The 19824-nt window shown below is 56.9% G+C and overlaps 1 protein-coding gene across 2 annotated transcripts; it reads left to right on the top strand.

The window, feature by feature from the left end:
• The first annotated feature begins 312 nt into the window (after window positions 1-312).
• On the top strand, window positions 313-8842 carry LOC140475336 (uncharacterized). Of its 2 annotated transcripts, XR_011959885.1 has the most exons (3): window positions 331-447; window positions 3446-3536; window positions 7483-7593. XR_011959885.1 is itself a non-coding variant. In XM_072567768.1 (2 exons), exons 1-2 carry the CDS (start codon window positions 348-350, stop codon window positions 8697-8699), a joined length of 1317 nt encoding a protein of 438 aa, XP_072423869.1. In that variant the 5' UTR covers window positions 313-347; the 3' UTR covers window positions 8700-8842. The 2 variants fall into 2 exon arrangements, 1 of the variants encoding a protein (XP_072423869.1); XM_072567768.1 differs by lacking the exon at window positions 3446-3536 and having other exon boundaries at window positions 313-447; window positions 7483-8842.
• The last annotated feature ends 10982 nt before the right edge of the window (window positions 8843-19824 follow it).

Raw genomic sequence — 19824 nt, forward strand, 5'->3', positions numbered from 1 at the left:
AGGGGTGTAGGGTATATCAGGGTGTTAGAGTGAGGGGTGTGGGGTATATCAGTGTGTTACAGTGAGGGGTGTGGGGTATATCAGTGTGTTACAGTGAGGGGTGTGGGGTATATCAGGGTGTTAGAGTGAGGGGTGTGGGGTATATCAGTGTGTTACAGTGAGGGGTGTGGGGTATATCAGGGTGTTACAGTGAGGGGTGTGGGGTATATCAGTGTGTTACAGTGAGGGGTGTAGGGTATATCAGGGTGATACAGTGAGGGGGTGAGCTTCATCCTGTGAATTGATTCGCCTGTATTTGTCCCCTGTAGATTGGTGACCAGTTGGTGGAGATCAACGGTGAGCCCACGATGGGAATGAGCCATGCCCAGGCCGTGGAGCTGATCCGACACGGTCAGGACAGGATCCACCTCCGGATGCGCTCTGGGAATGGCCATGTTCCGGAATTTGGTGAGTGATGTTGCGCACTTTTGCGAGTACAGTATTGGCCCGAGTACGGAAACATATCAGGGGTGTCAGACTGTGGGGTACATTGTCAGAGGGTCAGTGCTGAGGGAATGGGGGCTGTGGGAGGGTCAGTGCTGAGGGAGGGTCAGTGCTGAGGGAGGGTCAGTGCTGAGGGAGTGGGGGCTGTGGGAGGGTCAGTGCTGAGGGAATGGGGGCTGTGGGAGGGTCAGTGCTGAGGGAGGGTCAGTGCTGAGGGAGGGTCAGTGCTGAGGGAGTGGGGGCTGTGGGAGGGTCAGTGTTGAGGTAATGGGCGCTGTGGGAGGGTCAGTGCTGAGGGAGTGGGTGCTGCGGGAGGGTCAGTGCTGAGGGAGTGGGGGCTGTGGGAGGGTCAGTGCTGAGGGAGTGGGTGCTGTGGGAGGGTCAGTGCTGAGGGAGTGGGGGCTGTGGGAGGGTCAGTGCTGAGGGAGGGTCAATGCTGAGGGAGTGGGGGCTGTGGGAGGGTCAGTGCTGAGGGAGTGGGTGCTGTGGGAGGGTCAGTGCTGAGGGAGTGGGTGCTGCGGGAGGGTCAGTGCTGTGGGAGGGTCAGCGCTGAGGGAGTGGGGTTGTGGGAGGGTCAGTGCTGAGGGAGTGGGGGCTGAGGGAGGGTCAGTGCTGAGGGAGTGGCTGATGTGGGAGGGTCAGTGCTGAGGGAGTGGGTGCTGTGGGAGGGTCAGTGCTGAGGGAGTGGGGGCTGTGGGAGGGTCAGTGCTGAGGGAATGGGGGCTGTGGGAGGGTCAGTGCTGAGGGAGGGTCAGTGCTGAGGGAGGGTCAGTGCTGAGGGAGTGGGGGCAGTGGGAGAGTCAGTGCTGAGGGAGTGGGTGCTGGGGGAGGGTCAGTGCTGAGGGAGTGGGGGCTGTGGGAGGGTCAGTGCTGAGGGAGTGGCTGATGTGGGAGGGTCAGTGCTGAGGGAGCGGGCGCTGTGGGAGGGTCAGTGCTGAGGGAGTGGGTGCTGTGGGAGGGTCAGTGCTGAGGGAGTGGGTGCTGCGGGAGGGTCAGTGCTGAGGGAGTGGGGGCTGTGGGAGGGTCAGTGCTGAGGGAGTGGGGGCTGTGGGAGGGTCAGTGCTGTGGGAGGGTCAGTGCTGAGGGAGTGGGTGCTGTGGGAGGGTCAGTGCTGAGGGAGTGGGGGCTGTGGGAGGGTCAGTGCTGAGGGAGGGTCAATGCTGAGGGAGTGGGGGCTGTGGGAGGGTCAGTGCTGAGGGAGTGGCTGATGTGGGAGGGTCAGTGCTGAGGGAGCGGGCGCTGTGGGAGGGTCAGTGCTGAGGGAGTGGGTGCTGTGGGAGGGTCAGTGCTGAGGGAGTGGGTGCTGCGGGAGGGTCAGTGCTGTGGGAGGGTCAGCGCTGAGGGAGTGGGGTTGTGGGAGGGTCAGTGCTGAGGGAGTGGGGGCTGAGGGAGGGTCAGTGCTGAGGGAGTGGCTGATGTGGGAGGGTCAGTGCTGAGGGAGTGGGTGCTGTGGGAGGGTCAGTGCTGAGGGAGTGGGTGCTGTGGGAGGGTCAGTTCTGAGGGAGGGTCAGTGCTGAGGGAGGGTCAGTGCTGTGGGAGTGGGGGCTGTGGGAGGGTCAGTGCTGAGGGAATGGGCGCTGTGGGAGGGTCAGTGCTGAGGGAGTGGGTGCTGTGGGAGGGTCAGTGCTGAGGGAGTGGGCGCTGAGGGAGGGTCAGTGCTGAGGGAGGGTCAGTGCTGAGGGAGTGGGCGCTGTGGGAGGGTCAGTGCTGAGGGAGTGGGCGCTGAGGGAGGGTCAGTGCTGAGGGAGTGGCTGATGTGGGAGGGTCAGTGCTCAGGGAGTGGGGGCTGTGGGAGGGTCAGTGCTGTGGGAGTGGGGGCTGTGGGAGGGTCAGTGCTGAGGGAGTGGGTGCTGTGGGAGGGTTGGTGCTGTGGGAGGGTCAGTGCTGAGGGAGTGGGGGCTGTGGGAGGGTCAGTGCTGAGGGAATGGGCGCTGTGGGAGGGTCAGTGCTGAGGGACTGGGGGCTGTGGGAGGGTCAGTGCTGAGGGAGTGGGGGCTGTGGGAGGGTCAGTGCTGAGGGAGTGGGTGCTGTGGGAGGGTCAGTGCTGAGGGAATGGGCGCTGTGGGAGGGTCAGTGCTGAGGGAGTGGGGGCTGTGGGAGGGTCAGTGCTCAGGGAGTGGGGGCTGTGGGAGGGTCAGTGCTGAGGGACTGGGGGCTGTGGGAGGGTCAGTGCTGAGGGAGTGGGGGCTGTGGGAGGGTCAGTGCTGAGGGAGTGGGCGCTGTGCGAGGGTCAGTGCTGAGGGAGTGGCTGATGTGGGAGGGTCAGTGCTCAGGGAGTGGGGGCTGTGGGAGGGTCAGTGCTGAGGGAGTGGGTGCTGTGGGAGGGTCGGTGCTGAGGGAGGGTCAGTGCTGAGGGAATGGGCGCTGTGGGAGGGTCAGTGCTGAGGGAGGGTCAGTGCTGAGGGAGTGGGGGCTGTGGGAGGGTCAGTGCTGAGGGAGTGGCTGATGTGGGAGGGTCAGTGCTCAGGGAGTGGGGGCTGTGGGAGGGTCAGTGCTGAGGGAGTGGGTGCTGTGGGAGGGTCGGTGCTGAGGGAGGGTCAGTGCTGAGGGAGTGGCTGATGTGGGAGGGTCAGTGCTGAGGGTGTGGCCGATGTGGGAGGGTCGTTGCTGAGGGAGTGGGGGCTGTGGGAGGGTCAGTGCTGAGGGAGTGGGTGCTGTGGGAGGGTCAGTGCTGAGGGAGTGGGGGCTGTGGGAGGGTCAGTGCTGAGGGAGTGGGCGCTGAGGGAGGGTACGCGTTGAGCCGCTGACCCTCTGTTTTGAACTGTGGCTCCTCCTGAATCGCCCTCAGTGGTTGTGACCCCCTCTGTGTCTGTGAACGGTGCTGAACGTGCGACAGGCCTCTCACTCCTTTTGGGGCCTTCAGTCGTGTGCCTGATCTTTATTAACTACCTTCTCCTTCTGTCTTCTCTTCTCTTTCCTCTCTCCTGTCTTCCTGCTGCTGCTTGGCTCTGTCACTGTTCAGCTACAAGCCCTTCCCAGCTCTCCGTCTGCGTGACTAACTCCCGCCACGGGGAGCCCTGTTTCTTCCTGCTGGGCCATTCCGACAGCATCCGGTGGGTACCGACCGGAATCTGGGCACCGCTTCCTGCCCCGGGACCGGGAATCCCAGCTGGGAGATGGGGCAAGAGCACCTGACAGGGAGTGGGGCAGAGTCGGGGGGAGAGTGTGAGAGGGAGAAGGGGACAGAAGCAGGGATGGAGAGGATGAGGCAGTGAGGTGGGGCAAGACCGAGAGAGAGAGAGAGAGAGTGAGAGAGAGCAAAAGCCAGGCAGGAGAAGACAGGGAACGAGCGGGGAGAGACGAGAGAGCACAGAGGGGTTGAAGGAGAGCGGTCAGGCCCTGGGGTGCGGTGAGAGGGACTCGCAAAGATCCTGCTCCAGAGAGGAGGAGAACCCCTTAATGGTCAGCATTCCTGGGAAGAGGCTTTGCAGCGGGGTTAGAATGAGGACTGCAGACACTGGAGATCAGAGTCGAGAGTCTCTCTTCCACAGGAAGGATCGATGGGAAACCAAAAAGGGTTCGGAAACGATTTACAAGGACGTTGGAGGGTTTGAGCTACAGGGAGACGCTGAACAGGCTGGGGCTGTTTTCCCTGGAGTGTCGGAGGCTGAGGGGTGACCTTATAGAGGGTTATAAAATCGTGAGGGGGGCATGGATAGGGTAAATAGACAAGGTCTTTTCCCCCTGGGGTGGGGGAGTCCAGAACTAGAGGGCACAGGCTTAGGGTAAGAGGGGGAATGATACAAAAGAGATCTAAGGGGCAATGTTTTCCCCCAGAGGGTGGTGCGTGTGTGGAACGAGCTGCCAGAGGAAGTGGGACAATGACATGGATAGGGGACATGGATAGGGAGGGTTTGGTGGGAGATGGGCCAAGTGCTGGGGAATGGGGACTGGATTAAGTTAGGATATCCGGGTCAGCACAGACGGGTTAGACTGAAGGGGTCTGTGTGAACCTGGAACCTGTGCCCAGGGATCATTCTGCCTTTCTGAGTGAGACGTATCCTTGGGAGAGGGATGGCAGACTCAAGGGAGGGAACAGAAGGGTTCCTGCTCACAGCTCACTAACTTCCCCAGGGATGGTGGGAAGCCAGCGAGTGTGGGATCATGAGTGGAGTGGTTCCGAGCTGGTTACTCGTGGTCCTTTACCAGGACTGCAGCACTGACTGTGTCATTATGACCGCGGGCTCACTCCTCCTCCCCTCGAACACAGGGTGACGTGTCAACCACAGTGACCGAGAAACCATAAAATCAATCAGGGGTCAGGCCACAGCCCAGTGTCAATCCCAAACTAATCCCACTGTCCCCACAGCCCACTGTCAATCCCAAACTAATCCCACTGTCCCCACAGCCCACTGTCAATCCCAAACTAATCCCACTGTCCTCACAGCCCAGTGTCAATACCAAACTAATCCCACTGTCCCCACAGCCCCGTGTCAATCCCAAACTAATCCCACTGTCCCCACAGCCCACTGTCAATCCCAAACTAATCCCACTGTCCCCACAGCCCAGTGTCAATCCCAAACTAATCCCACTGTCCCCACAACCCTGTGTCAATCCCAAACTAATCCCACTGTCCCCACAGCCCAGTGTCAATCCCAAACTAATCCCACTGTCCCCACAACCCTGTGTCATTCCCAGTCTAATCCCAATGTCCCCACAGCCCACTCTCAATCCCAAACTAATCCCACTGTCCCCACAGCTCAGTGTCAATCCCAATCTAATCCCACTGTCCCCACAGCCCAGTGTCCATCCAAATCTAATCCCACTGTCCCCACAGCCCCGTGTCAATCCCAAACTAATCCCAATGTCCCCACAGCCCAGTGTCAATCCCAAACTAATCCCAATGTCCCCACAGCCTAGTGTCAATCCCAATCTAATCCCACTGTCCCCACAGCCGAGTGTCAATCCCACTGTCCCCACAGCCCAGTGTCAATCCCAAACTAATCCCAATGTCCCCACAGCCCACTCTCAATCCCAAACTAATCCCACTGTCCCCACGGCCCAGTGTCAATCCCAAACTCATCCCAATCTCCCCACAGCCCAGTGTCAATCCCAAACTAATCCCACTGTCCCCACAATCCTGTATCATTCTCAATCTAATCCCACTGTCCCCACAACCCTGTATCATTCCCAAACTAATCCCAATGTCCTCACAGCCCAGTGTCAATCCCAAACTAATCCCACTGTCCCCACAGCCCAGTGTCAATCCCAAACTAATCCCACTGTCCCCACAGCCCAGTGTCAATCCCAAACTAATCCCGATGTCCCCACAGCCTACTGTCAATCCCAAACTAATCCCAATGTCCCCACAGCCCACTCTTAATTCCAATCTAATCCCACAGTCCCCACAGTCCACTATCATTCCCAAACGTATCCCACTGTCCCCGCAGCCTAGTGTCAATCCCAGACTAATCCCGCTGTCCCCACAGCCCACTGACAATCCCAAACTAATCCCACTGTCCCCACAGCCCAATGTCAATCCCAATCTAATCCCACTGTCCTCACAGTCCCGTGTCAATCCCAAACTAATCCCGGTGTCCCCACAGCCCACTCTCAATCCCAAACTAATCCCACTGTCCACACAGCCCGCTGTCAATCCCAAACTAATCCCACTATCCCCCCAGACCAGTGTCAATCCCGCTGTCCCCACAGCCCACTGTCAATCCCAAACTGATCCCGCTGTCCCCACAGCCCCGTGTCAATCCCAAACTGATCCCGCTGTCCCCACAGCCCCGTGTCAATCCCAAACTGATCCCGCTGTCCCCACAGCCCCGTGTCAATCCCAAACTGATCCCGCTGTCGCCACAGTTCCGTGTCAATCCCAAACTAATCCCACAGTCCCGTGTCAATCCCAAAATAATCCCACATCCCCCCTCTCTCCCCATAGCTCTGTATCCATCCCAAATTCATCCCACTGTCCCCACATCCCCGTGTCAATCCCAAACTAATCCCACTGCCCCGCTCTCTCTCCCCATAGCCCTGTATCGATCCCTGACCTAATCCCCCACTGTCCCCCCTCTCTCTCCCTGTATCCATCCCCAATCTAATCCTACTGCCCCACACTCTCTCCCCATAGCCCTGTATCCATCCCTGACCTAATCCCCCACTGTCCCCCCTCTCTCTCCCTGTATCCATCCCCAATCTAATCCTACTGCCCCACACTCTCCCCCCATAGCCCTGTATCCATCCCTGACCTAATCCCCCACTGTCCCCGCTCTCTCTCCCCATAGCCCTGTATCCATCCCTGACCTAATCCCCCACTGTCCCCGCTCTCTCTCCCCATCGCCCTGTATCGATCCCTGACCTAATCCCACACTGTCCCCGCTCTCTCCCCCCCCCATAGCCTTGAGACCCTGATGCTGTGTTGTTCCTTGCTTCTCCCTGTGCTTTTCCTTGATTCTCCCTGTGTTTTTCCTTGATTCTCCCTGTGTTTTTCCTTGTTTCTCCCTGTGTTGTTCCTTGATTCTCCCTGTGTTTTTCCTTGATTCTCCCTGTGTTTTTCCTTGTTTCTCCCTGTGTTTTTCCTTGTTTCTCCCTGTGTTTTTCCTTGTTTCTCCCTGTGTTTTTCCTTGTTTCTCCCTGTGTTTAATAGCAATCTGGCTGCAGTGTTTACCCAGGGAGTGACATCAATGACTTGATCACCCCAGCAGGATCTAACCTGCTGCACCAAGTATGGGTGGGTTCACTGAGGTGTGTTCAAACAGTGTGGTTTCTCAGACATACGCCCGCACAGGTACATGGAATGGAATAATTACAGTTCCAACCTGAATAAACCACCCTCTAGTCTTTCAAACTGATAGTAAAGCTCTCTCTGTACTGTTTCTGCCCCCAAACACTCCCAGGGTCAGGGGTTTAGATACAGAGTAAAGCTCTCTCTACACTGTTCCCCCATCAAACCCTCCCGGGATAGTTCTGAGGGTGTGTGACAGGGAGTTAGTACCGAGCCACTCCCCTGAGCCCAGCTCCTGATTGTAAAGTGAGATCTCTGTGTCCTCTCAGGTCCTGACACGGAGGCCGAGACAGACTTTGGAGAAGCTGCTGTGGTTCTCGACCGACAGGCGCACCCCCTCCCAGGCCCGAGAGGCGAAAGAGGGCTCTGTTCTGTGCGGGGCCAGGCCAGGCGGAAGTCAGTGTCCCCCGAACACCAGAGGACAAGACAGCGGAGACTGTCCAGAGGCCACTCCGGAGCGACAGATGCCTGGCCTGTGGCTGGGGGTACCCGTGGACATCGAAGGAACCATCGCAGGAGACAGCGGGCTGACGATACTGGGCCTGACACCGGTCTCGAGCCTCGGGCCCGGGCTCCCTCCAGACAGCGCTCCGGCCTCGGGCCTAGGGCCAACGATATCCCAGATCCTTGCCAACCCCAGGCTGTCCTGGACCGCACCGCGCCCCGCGGTTTCGGTGTATCAAAAGCCCAAATCTCCTCTGTCTACTCTCGGCCCCAGGCTCTCCTTGACCCTAGGCCTCAGGCTCTCCTCGATTCCAGGGTTAAGTCCAGGGTCCAGACCCTCCCCAGCCACTCTAGGCCTCAGGCTCTCCTTGACTCCAGACCTGACACTCCAGTTAAGTCCAGGGTCCAGACCCTCCCCAGCCACTCCAGGCCTCAGGCTGTCGTTGACTCCAGGCCTCAGGCTGTCGTTGACTCCAGGCCTCAGGCTGTCGTTGACTCCAGGCCTCAGGCTGTCGTTGACTCCAGGCCTCAGGCTGTCGTTGACTCCAGGCCTCAGGCTGTCGTTGACTCCAGGCCTCAGGCTGTCGTTGACTCCAGGCCGAGCGCTCAGGTTGAGTCCAGGCCGAGCGCTCAGGTTGAGTCCAGGCCGAGCGCTCAGGTTGAGTCCAGGGTGAGGCCTCCGCCCAGAGACGCTGGGCCCCAGGCTGTTCCGAGCGACAGGCCCCTCTCCGAGGAGAGCACAGGAACAGATTCGGATGGCTGGGAGACGGATTGGGAGGGAGGTGGGGCCCGGTCGTCTCCAGAGGCCCCGGTGTTGAGCAGCTTCGATGAGCAGAGGCAGTTCAGCTCCATGCTCGGGAAGGGTCTCAATCTCACCCGGGTGGCACCGGTCTCCAGTAGCTCGGGGAAGGATCTCGGCGCCCACTGTGGCAGCCGGACGGCCAACACAGACAGGCACCCGGGCAAAGTGCGGGGGGTACTCTCTCCAGGACCCTGGCTTCTGCCAGACGGTGAGAAACACCTGGGCATCTTATGGAGGTAGTGTCCAAAGGGGTAGGTCCGAGAGGGTGAGGGGCGGTCAGGTGAGAGGAGACGCCCCAAGTGGTGGATCAGCCGCCCTGCTGCAAGGGTGTTATAGATGAGGAAGAGGCTGGGAGGGTCAGCACTGAGGGAGTGGGGGCTGTGGGTGGGTCAGTGCTGAGGGAGTGGGGGCTGTGGGAGGGTCAGTGCTGAGGGAGGGTCAGTGCTGAGGGAGTGGGCGCTGTGGGAGGGTCAGTGCTGAGGGAGTGGGGGCTGTGGGAGGGTCAGTGCTGAGGGAGTGGGTGCTGAGGGAGGGTCAGTGCTGAGGGAGTGGGCGCTGAGGGAGGGTCAGTGCTGAGGGAGTGGGCGCTGTGGGAGGGTCAGTGCTGAGGGAGTGGCTGATGTGGGAGGGTCAGTGCTGAGGGAGTGGGGGCTGTGGGAGGGTCAGTGCTGTGGGAGGGTCAGTGCTGAGGGAGGGTCAGTGCTGAGGGAGTGGGGGCTGTGGGAGGGTCAGTGCTGCGGGAGTGGGCGCTGTGGGAGGGTCAGTGCTGCGGGAGTGGGCGCTGTGGGAGGGTCAGTGCTGCGGGAGTGGGGGCTGTGGGAGGGTCAGTGCTGCGGGAGGGGGGGCTGTGGGAGGGTCAGTGCTGCGGGAGCGGGCAGTGCCCAAAATGCCATACATCAGCGTGAGATCGTAAAACCCGCTGAGCTGTGCACCCCTCCTGTGTACCCCTCCAGTGTACCAAGCTGTCTCTCTTTCTCTCTCTCTCTCTCTCATCCCTGGGACCCAAAGCTGTGAACCATTGACGCTGTGCGACACGAGAGCCTCCCTGCTGGCTGTGGGATCGTGCTGTGCACCGAGCTGTGGGATCCTGCTGTGCACCGAGCTGTACTGCCTCCCCTTTGCAAACCTCAGGGTGATACTGCGCTGCCCTGAGGTGGGAGCTGATGCTACTCAAATGTGAACCTTGCAGGTTGTGTGGACGTGCGTTTCCACACAGAGTGACTGTGTTAATGTCCAGATGTGTGGGCGCTGAATAAAGATGTCGTGGTACTAACCAACCCCAGCTGCACTCACGTCTGACCGTTCCTGATCCCACCTTGTGTGTTGTGCATCTGTCCTCAGTCAGTTCAATCCCGTTATTCCCAGAGTTGCGCCAATTTACCCAACTTTTCAGGCCAAAGGGAAATTGAACCACATTTCTCAATGAAAGCAGAAGACTCGCATTTTGTCCAACACGCAGGAACACCATGAGTGGCCTGGACGGAATAGGCAGGGAGATGGCTGGTCCTGCCCTTCGAAGGGGCAAGAGGGGTGTTAGATTCGATTCCCGACAGTGTGGGAACAGGCTACCTAGCTCAACAGTTACACACCGACTCACCGAAGAGTAACCCACCCAGACCCACCTCCCCACATGTTACCCCTGACTAATGCACCTAACACTTGGGCCAATCCACCCTAACCTGCACATCCCTGGGCACTACGGGGACAATTTAGCACGGACCAATCCGCCCTAACCTGCACATCCCTGGGCACTACGGGACAATTTAGCACGGGCCAATCCACCCTAACCTGCACATCCCTGGGCACTACGGGGACAATTTAGCACGGCCAATCCACCCTAACCTGCACATCCCTGGGCACTACGGGACAATTTAGCACGGCCAATCCACCCTAACCTGCACATCCCTGGGCACTACGGGGACAATTTAGCACGGACCAATCCGCCCTAACCTGCACATCCCTGGGCACTACGGGACAATTTAGCACGGCCAATCCACCCTAACCTGCACATCCCTGGGCACTACGGGACAATTTAGCACGGCCAATCCACCCTAACCTGCACATCCCTGGGCACTACGGGGACAATTTAGCACGGACCAATCCGCCCTAACCTGCACATCCCTGGGCACTACGGGACAATTTAGCACGGCCAATCCACCCTAACCCGCACATCCCTGGGCACTATGGGACAATTTAGCAGGGCCAATCCACCCTAACCCGCACATCCCTGGGCACTACGGGACAATTTAGCACGGCCAATCCACCCTAACCTGTACATCCCTGGGCACTACGGGGACAATTTAGCACGGCCAATCCACCCTAACCTGTACATCCCTGGGCACTATGGGACAATTTAGCACGGCCAATCCACCCTAACCTGCACATCCCTGGGCACTACGGGGACAATTTAGCACGGACCAATCCGCCCTAACCTGCACATCCCTGGGCACTACGGTGACAATTTAGCACGGCCAATCCACCCTAACCTGCACATCCCTGGGCACTACGGGACAATTTAGCACGGACCAATCCGCCCTAACCCGCACATCCCTGGGCACTACGGGGACAATTTAGCACGGCCAATCCACCCTAACCCGCACATCCCTGGGCACTACGGGACAATTTAGCACGGACCAATCCGCCCTAACCCGCACATCCCTGGGCACTACGGGGACAATTTAGCACGGCCAATCCACCCTAACCCGCACATCCCTGGGCACTACGGGACAATTTAGCACGGCCAATCCACCCTAACCTGCACATCCCTGGGCACTACGGGGACAATTTAGCATAGCCAATCCACCCTAACCCGCACATCCCTGGGCACTACGGGGACAATTTAGCACGGGCCAATCCACCCTAACCAGCACATCCCTGGGCACTACGGGGACAATTTAGCACGGCCAATCCACCCTAACCTGCACATCCCTGGGCACTACGGGGACAATTTAGCACGGCCAATCCACCCTAACCAGCACATCCCTGGGCACTACGGGGACAATTTAGCACGGGCCAATCCACCCTAACCTGCACATCGCTGGGCACTACGGGGACAATTTAGCACGGCCAATCCACCCTAACCTGCACATCCCTGGGCACTACGGGGACAATTTAGCACGGGCCAATCCACCCTGACCTACACATCCCTGGGCACTACGGGGACAATTTAGCACGGCCAATCCACCCTAACCTGCACATCCCTGGGCACTACGGGGACAATTTAGCACGGCCAATCCACCCTAACCTGCACATCTTTGGACTGTGGGAGAAAACCAGAGCACCCACAGGAAAGCTGCGCCGACGCAGGGGGAGAATGTGCAAACTCCGCACAGTCACCTGAGACTGGAATTGAACTGGTGTCCCTGACGCTGTGCTAACCACTGAGCCACTGTGCCCCGTATCAATATAGCTTTACATTGAGGGGGGTGTTAGATACAGGACAGATGTCAGAGGGAGTTTCTTTACTCAGAGAGTAGGAGGGGGCGTGGAACGCACTGTCTGTAACAGGAGTAGACTCACCAACTTTAGGGGCATTTAAATGGGCATTGGGTAGGCACATGGATGAGAATGGAATAGGGTAGGAGAGAGGGGCTTCAGATTGGTCAGCACAGCATGGAGGGGCCGAAGGGCCTGAACTGCGCTGGAACATTCCATGAGAGTGTTGGATTATAAGCAGACTGAGTGGACGGGGATTGTCTTCATTGGAATTCAGAAGCATAAGCTGGGAGGGCGGGCGAGTGGGGTGGGTGGATCTTACAGAAACCTGTGAAGTGAATCGATAAGATGAAAGTAGAGAGGATGTTTCCACTGGTCAGTGAAACTAGGACAAGAGGGCAGTGCCTCAAAACGAGGGGGAGCAGATCTTGGACAGAATCGAGAAGGAACCTCTTCACCCAGAGGGTTGGGAATCTCTGGAATTCCCTGCCCACTGAAGTGGTGGAGGGAATGTTTTTAAAGCTAAGATCGATTTTATTTTGAACACAGGGCTATGGGGAGAGAGAGTGGGGCAGTGGGATTAGTTTGGGGATAGATACAGGGCTATGGGGAGAGGGGGGGGGCAGTGGGATTAGTTTGGGGATGGATACAGGGCTATGGGGAGAGAGAGTGGGGGGCAGTGGGATTAGTTTGGGGATGGATACAGGGCTATGGGGAGAGGGGGGGGGGCAGTGGGATTAGTTTGGGGATGGATACAGGGTTATGGGAGAGAGCGGGGGACAGTGGGATTAGTTTGGGGATCGATACAGGGCTATGGGGAGAGAGCGGGGCAGTGGGATTAGTTTGGGGATCGATACAGGGCTATGGGGAGAGAGAGCGGGGGCAGTGGGATTAGTTTGGGGACCGATACAGGGCTATGGGGAGAGAGAGCGGGGCAGTGGGATTAGTTTGGGGATGGATACAGGGCTATGGGGAGAGAGAGTGGGGGCAGTGGGATTAGTTTGGGGATGGATACAGGGCTATGGGGAGAGCGCGCAGGGCAGTGGGATTAGTTTGGGGATGGATACAGGGCTATGGGGAGAGAGAGTGGGGGCAGTGGGATTAGTTTGGGGATGGATACAGGGTTATGGGAGAGAGCGGGGGACAGTGGGATTAGTTTGGGGATCGATACAGGGCTGTGGGGAGAGAGAGTGGGGACAGTGGGATTAGTTTGGGGATCGATACAGGGCTGTGGGGAGAGAGAGTGGGGACAGTGGGATTAGTTTGGGGATCGATACAGGGCTATGGGGAGAGAGTGGGGCATTGGGATTAGTTTGGGGATCGATACAGGGCTATGGGGAGAGGGAGCGGGGCAGTGGGATTAGTTTTGGGATGGATACAGGGCTATGGGGAGAGAGAGCGGGGGGCAGTGGGATTAGTTTGGGGATCGATACAGGGCTGTGGGGAGAGAGAGTGGGGACAGTGGGATTAGTTTGGGGATGGATACAGGGCTATGGGGAGAGAGAGCGGGGGCAGTGGGATTAGTTTGGGGGTGGATACAGGGCTATGGGGAGAGAGAGCGGGGGGCAGTGGGATTAGTTTGGGGATGGATACAGGGCTATGGGGAGAGAGAGCGGGGGCAGTGGGATTAGTTTGGGGGTCGATACAGGGCTATGGGGAGAGGGAGCGGGGCAGTGGGATTAGTTTGGGGGTCGATACAGGGCTATGGAGAGAGAGAGTGGGGGGACAGTGGGATTAGTTTGGGGATTGATACAGGGCTATGGAGAGAGAGAGTGGGGGCAGTGGGATTTGTTTGGGAATGGATACAGGGCTATGGGGAGAGAGAGCGGGGGCAGTGGGATTAGTTTGGGGATGGATACAGGGCTATGGGGAGAGAGAGCGGGGGCAGTGGGATTAGTTTGGGGATGGATACAGGGCTATGGGGAGAGGGAGCGGGGCAGTGGGATTAGTTTGGGGATGGATACAGGGCTATGGGGAGAGAGAGCGGGGGCAGTGGGATTAGTTTGGGGATGGATACAGGGCTATGGGGAGAGGGAGCGGGGCAGTGGGATTAGTTTGGGGGTCGATACAGGGCTATGGAGAGAGAGAGTGGGGGACAGTGGGATTAGTTTGGGGATTGATACAGGGCTATGGGGAGAGAGAGTGGGGGCAGTGGGATTTGTTTGGGAATGGATACAGGGCTATGGGGAGAGCGCGCAGGGCAGTGGGATTAGTTTGGGGATGGATACAGGGCTATGGGGAGAGAGAGTGGGGGCAGTGGGATTAGTTTGGGGATCGATACAGGGCTGTGGGGAGAGAGAGTGGGGGCAGTGGGATTAGTTTGGGGATGGATACAGGGCTATGGGGAGAGAGAGTGGGGCAGTGGGATTAGTTTGGGGATCGATACAGGGCTATGGGGAGAGAGAGCGGGGCAGTGGGATTAGTTTGGGGTTTGATACAGGGCTCTATGGGGAGAGAGAGGGGGGGCAGTGGGATTAGTTTGGGGATCGAATCAGGGCTATGGGGAGAGAGAGGGGGGGCAGTGGGATTAGTTTGGGGATGGATACAGGGCTATGGGGAGAGAGAGTGGGGCAGTGGGATTAGTTTGGGGATCGATACAGGGCTGTGGGGAGAGAGAGTGGGGGCAGTGGGATTAGTTTGGGGATGGATACAGGGCTATGGGGAGAGAGAGTGGGGCAGTGGGATTAGTTTGGGGATGGATACAGGGCTATGGGGAGAGAGAGTGGGGCAGTGGGATTAGTTTGGGGATCGATACAGGGCTGTGGGGAGAGAGAGTGGGGGCAGTGGGATTAGTTTGGGGATGGATACAGGGCTATGGGGAGAGAGAGTGGGGCAGTGGGATTAGTTTGGGGATCGATACAGGGCTATGGGGAGAGAGAGTGGGGCAGTGGGATTATTTTGGGGATGGATACAGGGCTATGGGGAGAGAGTGGGGCAGTGGGATTAGTTTGGGAATGGATACAGGGCTATGGGGAGAGAGAGTGGGGGCAGTGGGATTAGTTTGGGGATCGATACAGGGCTATGGGGAGAGAGCGGGGCAGTGGGATTAGTTTGGGGATCGATACAGGGCTATGGGGAGAGAGAGCGGGGGCAGTGGGATTAGTTTGGGGATCGATACAGGGCTATGGGGAGAGAGCGGGGGACAGTGGGATTAGTTTGGGGATCAATACAGGGCGATGGGGAGAGAGTGGGGCATTGGGATTAGTTGAGAGATTGATAAAGAGCTATGGGAAAGAGCGGGGGCAGTGGGATTTGTTTGGGGATCGCTACAAGGCTATGGGGAGAGAGCGGGGGCAATGGGATTAGTTTGGAGATCGATACAGGGCCATGGGGAGAGAGAGTGGGGCAGTGGGATTAGTTTGGGGATGGATACAGGGCTCTATGGGGAGAGAGAGCGGGACAGTGGGATTAGTTTGGGGATCGATACAGGGCTCTATGGGGAGAGAGAGCGGGACAGTGGGATTAGTTTGGGGATCGATACAGGGCTATGGGGAGAGAGTGGGGGGCAGTGGGATTAGTTTGGGGATCGATACAGGGATATGGGGAGAGAGAGCGGGGACAGTGGGATTAGTTTGGGGATCGATACAGGGCTATGGGGAGAGAGCGGGGCAGTGGGATTAGTTTGGGGATCGATACAGGGATATGGGGAGAGAGCGGGGCAGTGGGATTAGTTTGGGGATCGATACAGGGCTATGGGGAGAGGGAGCGGGGCAGTGGGATTAGTTTGGGGATGGATACAGGGCTATGGGGAGAGAGAGCGGGGGGCAGTGGGATTAGTTTGGGGATCGATACAGGGCTATTGGGAGAGGGAGAGGGAGCGGGGCAGTGGGATTAGTTTGGGGATCGATACAGGGCTATGGAGAGAGAGAGTGGGGGACAGTGGGATTAGTTTGGGGATGGATACAGGGCTATGGGGAGAGAGAGCGGGGCAGTGTGGGATTAGTTTGGGGATCGATACAGGGCTATGGAGAGAGAGAGTGGGGCAGTGGGATTTGTTTGGGAATGGATACAGGGCTATGGGGAGAGATGGGGGGGCAGTGGGATTAGTTTGGGGATGGATACAGGGCTATGGGGAGAGAGAGTGGGGACAGTGGGATTAGTTTGGGGATGGATACAGGGCTATGGGGAGAGAGAGTGGGGGCAGTGGGATTAGTTTGGGGATCGATACAGGGCTATGGGGAGAGAGAGTGGGGCAGTGGGATTAGTTTGGGGTTTGATACAGGGCTCTATGGGGAGAGAGAGTGGGGGTCAGTGGGATTAGTTTGGGGATCGAATCAGGGCTATGGGGAGAGAGAGGGGGGGCAGTGGGATTAGTTTGGGGATGGATACAGGGCTATGGGGAGAGAGAGTGGGGCAGTGGGATTAGTTTGGGGATGGATACAGGGCTGTGGGGAGAGAGAGTGGGGGCAGTGGGATTAGTTTGGGGATGGATACAGGGCTATGGGGAGAGAGTGGGGCAGTGGGATTAGTTTGGGGATCGGTACGGGGCTATGGGGAGAGAGCGGGGGGCAGTGGGATTGGTTTGAGGATCGATACAGGGCTATGGGGAGAGAGAGTGGGGCAGTGGGATTAGTTTGGGGATCGATACAGGGCTATGGAGAGAGAGAGTGGGGCAGTGGGATTAGTTTGGGGATGGATACAGGGCTATGGGGTGAGAGAGCGGGGGGCAGTGGGATTAGTTTGGGGATGGATACAGGGCAATGGGGAGAGAGAGCGGGGGGCAGTGGGATTAGTTTGGGGTCAATACAGGGCTATGGGGAGAGAGCGGGGGGGCAGTGGGATTAGTTTGGGGATGGATACAGGGATATGGAGAGAGAGAGTGGGGCAGTGGGATTAGTTTGGGGATGGATACAGGGCTATGGGGTGAGAGAGCGGGGGGCAGTGTGATTAGTTTGGGGATGGATACAGGGATATGGGGAGAGAGCGGGGGGGCAGTGGGATTAGTTTGGGGATGGATACAGGGCTATGGGGAGAGAGAGCGGGGGACAGTGGGATTAGTTTGGGGATGGATACAGAGTGAGATCAGAGGAACAGCCAGTACGTCGGTGTCCCAGAGTATTGCTTGCAATCTTTCTTGTTCCCGAGAGGACTTGGAACTCATGTTGGAATTAATCAGCATCGGAATAAGCTGCCCAGTACACTGTGTCCAGTTTTGGCCTCCATGTTACTGGAAGGATATTACCAGGCTGAAGACTGTGCCAAAGAGATTTCCCAGGATGTTGCTGGGAATGAGAGGGTTTGAGGTCGAAGGAAAGGCTGGATAGGCCGGGACTTTTTTCACTGGAGCATCGGAGTTTTATAAAGTAATGGGGGATATTGTTGGAGTTAAGTTTTCCCAAGGCTGGGGGAGTTTCATGACGGTGGGGGGGCACATTTTCCAGGTGGGAGGGGAGAGATTGAACCGTTTTGGCCTATCCTCTGCAGAACGTGGAAGAACGATGGGAGATCAGATCGAGGGATTTCAGATGATAAAAGGTTTCGATAAAATTTGACGTGGAGTGGATACCTGCGCTTAAAGTCAGAGAGATGTACAGCACAGAAACAGACCCTTCGGTCCAACCCGTCCATGCTGACCCAGATATCCCAACCCAATCTAGTCCCACCTGCCAGCACCCGGCCCATATCCCTCCAAACCCTTCCTATTCATATACCCATCCAAATGCCTCTTAAATGTTGCAATTGTACCGGCCTCCATCACTTCCTCTGGCAGCTCATTCCACACACACACCACCCTCTGGGGGAAAAAGTTACCCCTCAGGTTGCTTTTATATCTTTCCCCTCTCACCCTAAACCTATGCCCCTCTAGTTCTGGACTCTAGTTCTGCAAAAGCCCTTCATCACCCGAAACGTCAATTTCGCTGCTCGTTGGATGCTGCCTGAACTGCTGTGCTCTTCCAGCACCAACTAATCCAGAACCTTGTCTATCCACGCCCCCCTCGTGATTTTATAAACCTCTAGTTCTGGGCTCCCCCCACCCCAGGGGGAAAAGACCTTGTCTATTTACCCTATCCATGTCCCCCCCCCATGATTTTATAAACCTCTAGTTCTGGGCTCCCCCACCCCAGGGGGAAAAGACCTTGCCTATTTACCCTATCCATGCCCCCCCCCCCCCCCCCATGATTTTATAACCCTCTAGTTCTGGGCTCCCCCCCACCCCAGGGGGAAAAGACCTTGCCTATTTACCCTATCCATGCCCCCCCCCCCATGATTTTATAAACCTCTATAAGGTCACCCCTCAGCCTCCGACACTCCAGGGAAAACAGCCCCAGCCTGTTCAGCCTCTCCCTGTAGCTCAGACCCTCCAACCCTGGCAACATCCTTGTTGGAGTCCAGAACTAGAGGGGGGTAGGTTTAAGGTGAGAGGGGGGAAAGGGACCCAAGGGGTAACTTTTTCCCCCCAGAGGGTGGTGCGTGTGTGGAATGAGCTGCCAGAGGATGTGGTGGGGGCTGGTAAAATGACAACATTTAAAAGGATGGGGGGGGGGGACATTGATAGGGAGGGTTTGGAGGGAGATGGGCCAAGTGTTGGGGAATGGATTACGTTATGATTTGGAGATGCTGGTATTGGACTGGGGTGGACAAAGTTAAAAATCACACAACACCAGGTTATAGGCCAACAGGTTTATTTGGAAGTACGACCTTTAGGAGCACTGCTCCTTCGTCATGTATTGTGGAGAATAAGATTGTAAGACACTGAATTTATGTATGTGTACCTGTATGTGTGTTGGGGAGGGGGGACGTTATGAGTGTCTCATTACACTCACACACATACACACACTCTCTCTCAGACACTCATACCACCCCCCCCCCCCCAACCCACGCACACACCCACGCGCACAAATACACGTAAATTTGTGGGGTGAATTTGTACTTGCAGAGTTACATTGCACTTTGCTCAAAACCTGCATGAATCTGTGTAAGATCCTGTAAATCCGTTTTATAGATTCGAATCAGTCTGACCATTGTGGCACAGACAGCCACACACAGGGAAGCTCACACCTTCGATACATGATCTGGGCCGACATGACACTCATTGTTAATGTTCACTTGAGAATGTAGATTTTTAAAAAGTTTTGTGATTTACATATAAAAGAACTGAAACCAACATGGTCAGTCTAAAAGACGAGAGACTTAACAAACAATCCAGAATCTTTTTCAATATATAATTTCAGTTACATCACATTGGAAACCTTTGCTATAAATTCCGTGTCTTACAATCTTATTCTCCACAACCACCTGATGAAGGAGCAGCGCTCCGAAAGCTAGTGCTTCCAATTAGACCTGTTGGCCTATAACCTGGTGTTGGGTGATTTTTAACTTTAGATTAGGTTAGGATATCTGGGTCACCTCAATACAGGAAGGATGTGGAAGCTTTCGAGAGGGTGCAGAGATTTCCCAGGACGCTGCCTGGCCTGGAGGGCCGGTCTTATGAAGCAAGGCTGAGGGGGCTGGGGCTTTTCTCATTGGAGCGAAGGAGGGTGAGAGGTGACTGGATAAAGGTGTACAAGACGATGAGAGGCAGAGAGAGAGAGAGAGGGGGGATAGCCAGAGAGTTTCTCCTGGGGCGGAAATGGCTCTCACCAGGGGGCATCATTTGAAGGTGGTTGGAGGAAGGTTTTGGGGAGATGTCAGAGGGAGGTTCTTTACACAGAGAGTGGTGGGTGTGTGGAAGGCACTGTCAGCAGTGGGAGTAGAGTCAGAGACATTAGGGACATTGAAGCGACTCTTGGATAGGCAGATGGATGATAGTACAATGAAGGGTTATGTAGGTTCCTGAAGAAGAGCGCATGCCCGAAACATCGATTTCCCCTGTTCCTTGGATGCTGCCTGACCTGCTGCGCTTTTCCAGCAACACATTTTGCAGTTACGTAGGTTAGTCTGATCTTAGAGTGGGAAAAGGCTGGCATGGTGTCTCAGTGGTTAGCACTGC

The sequence above is a fragment of the Chiloscyllium punctatum genome, unplaced genomic scaffold, assembly GCF_047496795.1.
Source record: "Chiloscyllium punctatum isolate Juve2018m unplaced genomic scaffold, sChiPun1.3 scaffold_1549, whole genome shotgun sequence".
NCBI lineage: Eukaryota > Metazoa > Chordata > Chondrichthyes > Orectolobiformes > Hemiscylliidae > Chiloscyllium > Chiloscyllium punctatum.